General features: G+C 35.5%; 1 protein-coding gene across 1 annotated transcript in view; it reads left to right on the forward strand.

The window, feature by feature from the left end:
• The window catches only part of gpr63.L (G protein-coupled receptor 63 L homeolog), a 24,903-nt gene extending 24,568 nt beyond the window's left edge, over positions 1-335 (forward strand). The window contains exon 2 of the mRNA XM_018263376.2: positions 1-335. This exon is cut by the window's left edge and continues 1,183 nt beyond it. Within this exon, the coding sequence (XP_018118865.1) occupies positions 1-228 (228 nt within the window). The 3' untranslated portion in view covers positions 229-335.
• Positions 336-3,061: the final 2,726 nt, after the last annotated feature.

Here is a 3,061-nt window from a genome sequence, read left to right on the forward strand (position 1 = left end):
AACAAGCACAACTTTTTTGAGATAAGCACGTGGCTACTTTGGCTATGCTACCTCAAATCTGCACTAAACCCAATTATTTACTACTGGAGGATAAAGAAATTCCGTGACGCTTGCTTGGATTTTATGCCCAAGTACTTTAAGTTTTTGCCGCAGTTACCTGGCCATACGAGAAGACGTATTCGGCCTAGTGCCATATATGTGTGTGGAGAAAACAGATCTGTAGTGTGAAAACATTGGCTATCATTTTCTGGGTGAATGCAATTTAAAGTTGTGTGTGTTTTGACATATTTCCTAAGTGAGTAATATGTTATTTACCACAATATGTAAATTAAAAACCTTTTACCTCCTAGGATTGAGAAGTACTCTGTCAGGTAACGTCGAGGCCTGCTTTTGCTCTTAACTGTAGGCAGGTGTGATGTACTGTATGCTGCTACAACAGGTGGATTTTTTTTTTATCCTTCCCTTAACGGACAAATGTTTCTGCTTTTCGCTGTTATAGTTGAGCCAAAAATGTCCTGTAGATGGGAATGGCAGGATAATTTGATTTTTAAAAAATCATTTACAATATTAATTATGTATTTATCAGTCATCTGTTTTATTTCATCCGTTGGACTGAAGGAAAGCAGCATGCTAGGCTGCCGTAAGGGTTTGCTATGTGAGGTACTGAGAGGTTGAATCTCTGGCCTAACCTACAGGACGGCTGAAATGTTTGTGCACTTTATCATAGATTATATAATAAAAAGTTTTACGAATGGAAGTTGAATAATTTTGATACTTCTATGATAGATATGTCATTTTGGAAATATAGAGCACCTAGAGGAGATATACATATATATATAAATTAGAAGATTAAGAAGAAATTGAGATTATAGCGTTTTAAAGGGGCTATTATCAGGACTTTACTATTAAAGAAAAATGCAAATGAGTAAATGCATATATTTTTTGCTTAACAGTGACATGTGCTAACAGTGCATACACATGATTAAAATGTATGAAGTTGGGTTTACTATACTGTACTGTTCTATGTAAGACTGTGAATTGGGTTTTTTTTTTGGCCCTTTCAGGAAAGCAGTCCTGTATTGGTGTGGAGGGAAATCTAGACAAACTTAGACTTCACATGTAGTTACTGGGAAGGCCATTTAGAAACAAAATAAAAAGGGAATTCCTTGAAAACATTTTTGGTATTAAAGAGATACTGACATCGGAAAATAACCTTTTTTTTATTATCTATCATAACATTGTCTTTAAATGCTATTTATAATTTTGCCATAAAAAGTATTTGCCTGATGCTCTTATATTACCTTTCTTATTACCCTGTTCCTGTATGAGGGGGCTTAGACCAAGAGAAAAGAAGTAAACCCCCCTTCCTTCCACACCACAAACCAATTAGGAATTAGACAAGTGCTTAAGACAATAATTCAATGGGTTAGATATTAAACATGTTACCAGTAAATACTGGATTAAAAGGTGATATCTATGTGCTTAAATCATTAAATAAATGCTTATAAAGCATTAAAAGTGCTGTGTGCTAATTTGTTCTATAAAAAATTTTATTAAATTAAATTCAACTATATAAAACACAATTCAACCACCATAGAGTAAATTCTTATCAAGTGCCGGTGCCACAACTTGGCTGCTATCACAGATTGCCCATGTGCAGAGACAATTAAATAGAATTGGTTTTGTAAAAGACAGTCAAAGCTGTCTCGTATAGGAAGCGAATTAAACCCAAACCGGCATTTGAGAAAAAAAAGGAGGAAATTGAAAATAGAGAAGAGGTGGAGAAGTCCCAAGAAACTGCTGCCTGGTTGTTTTTGTAGGCCCTGGGACCCCACTCAGGGAGAAAGTAGGTCACTGGGGACTGTGGTCTCAAGTTTACCTTGTTATCTTAACAGGAGAGCTGAACTTCCCTATAAAACCACAAATCCAACAGAGCCATATAATAAAAGAGATAAAAGAAGTACAAATGCGGTAAAATCAGGTTAAAATCTCTTAAAGATAAGTAGGTTATAAAAGCAATGTTAGGAATCCAATCCTGATGCTAAAATGCTAGAGGTTTGCCAAAACGCGTTTAGCCTTTATCAAGGAGATTTGCCTTGATAAAGCCAAAGGCGAAAAGCAAGGTAAATCTGCGACCACAGTCCCCAGTGACCTACTTTCTCCCTGAGTGGGGTCCCAGGGCCTAGAAAAACAATCAGGCAGCAGTTTCTTGGGACTTCTCAACCTCTTCTCTATTTTCAATTTCCTACTTTTTTTCTCAAATGCTGGATTGGGTTTAATTCACTTCCTATACGAGACAGCTTTGACTGTCTTTTATATAGTATAGAATTGGGTTTTATATAGTTTAACTTAATTTAAAACTTGTCTTATAGAACAAATTAGCACATAGCACTTGTAATGCTTTATAAGCATTTATTTAATGATTTAAGCACATAGATATCACCTTTTAATCCAGTATTTACTGGTAACATGTTTAATATCTAACCCATTGAATTATTGTCTTAAGCACTTATCTAATTCCTAATTGGTTTGGGGTGTGGAAGGAAGGGGGCTTTACTTCTTTTCTCTTGGTCTAAGCTTACATTGAACAAGTAATACATGCCTCCCTCACTTCGGGAAGTGATTTATTTTAATTGGTAAGGTTCCTACAAACCAACCTTTGTCAAATTTGTATGAGGGGGCTGCCATATTTGTGCAGCAGTAGTTTGTTAGCATTAAAAACTCTGACAGGTTGAGAAGGGACAGTCAGGTTGGCAAAACAGTCAGGTTTAGAAACATCAAGTAACAATTGCTTACAAAAGCAGAATTATAGGCTAAAAACGATCAACATGACATATAGGTAATTTTTAATGTAGATTAATATTTTCAAAAGAGAATTTTTACTGTCAGTATCACTTTAATAACAGCTGCTAAAGGGGACCTAAACCTTCCCAAGCAGTGTTGCTTCACCTAAATGTTTAAGAACACAAATCCCAGCATATTGCTGCATATTGATTCTTAATGCAATATTGCTGTAAAACATTTCCCTTCAGGTCTAGTGGCTCAATGGATTTAAGATGGT

This window comes from Xenopus laevis, chromosome 5L, assembly GCF_017654675.1.
Source record: "Xenopus laevis strain J_2021 chromosome 5L, Xenopus_laevis_v10.1, whole genome shotgun sequence".
In the NCBI taxonomy this organism is placed as follows: Eukaryota; Metazoa; Chordata; class Amphibia; order Anura; family Pipidae; genus Xenopus; species Xenopus laevis.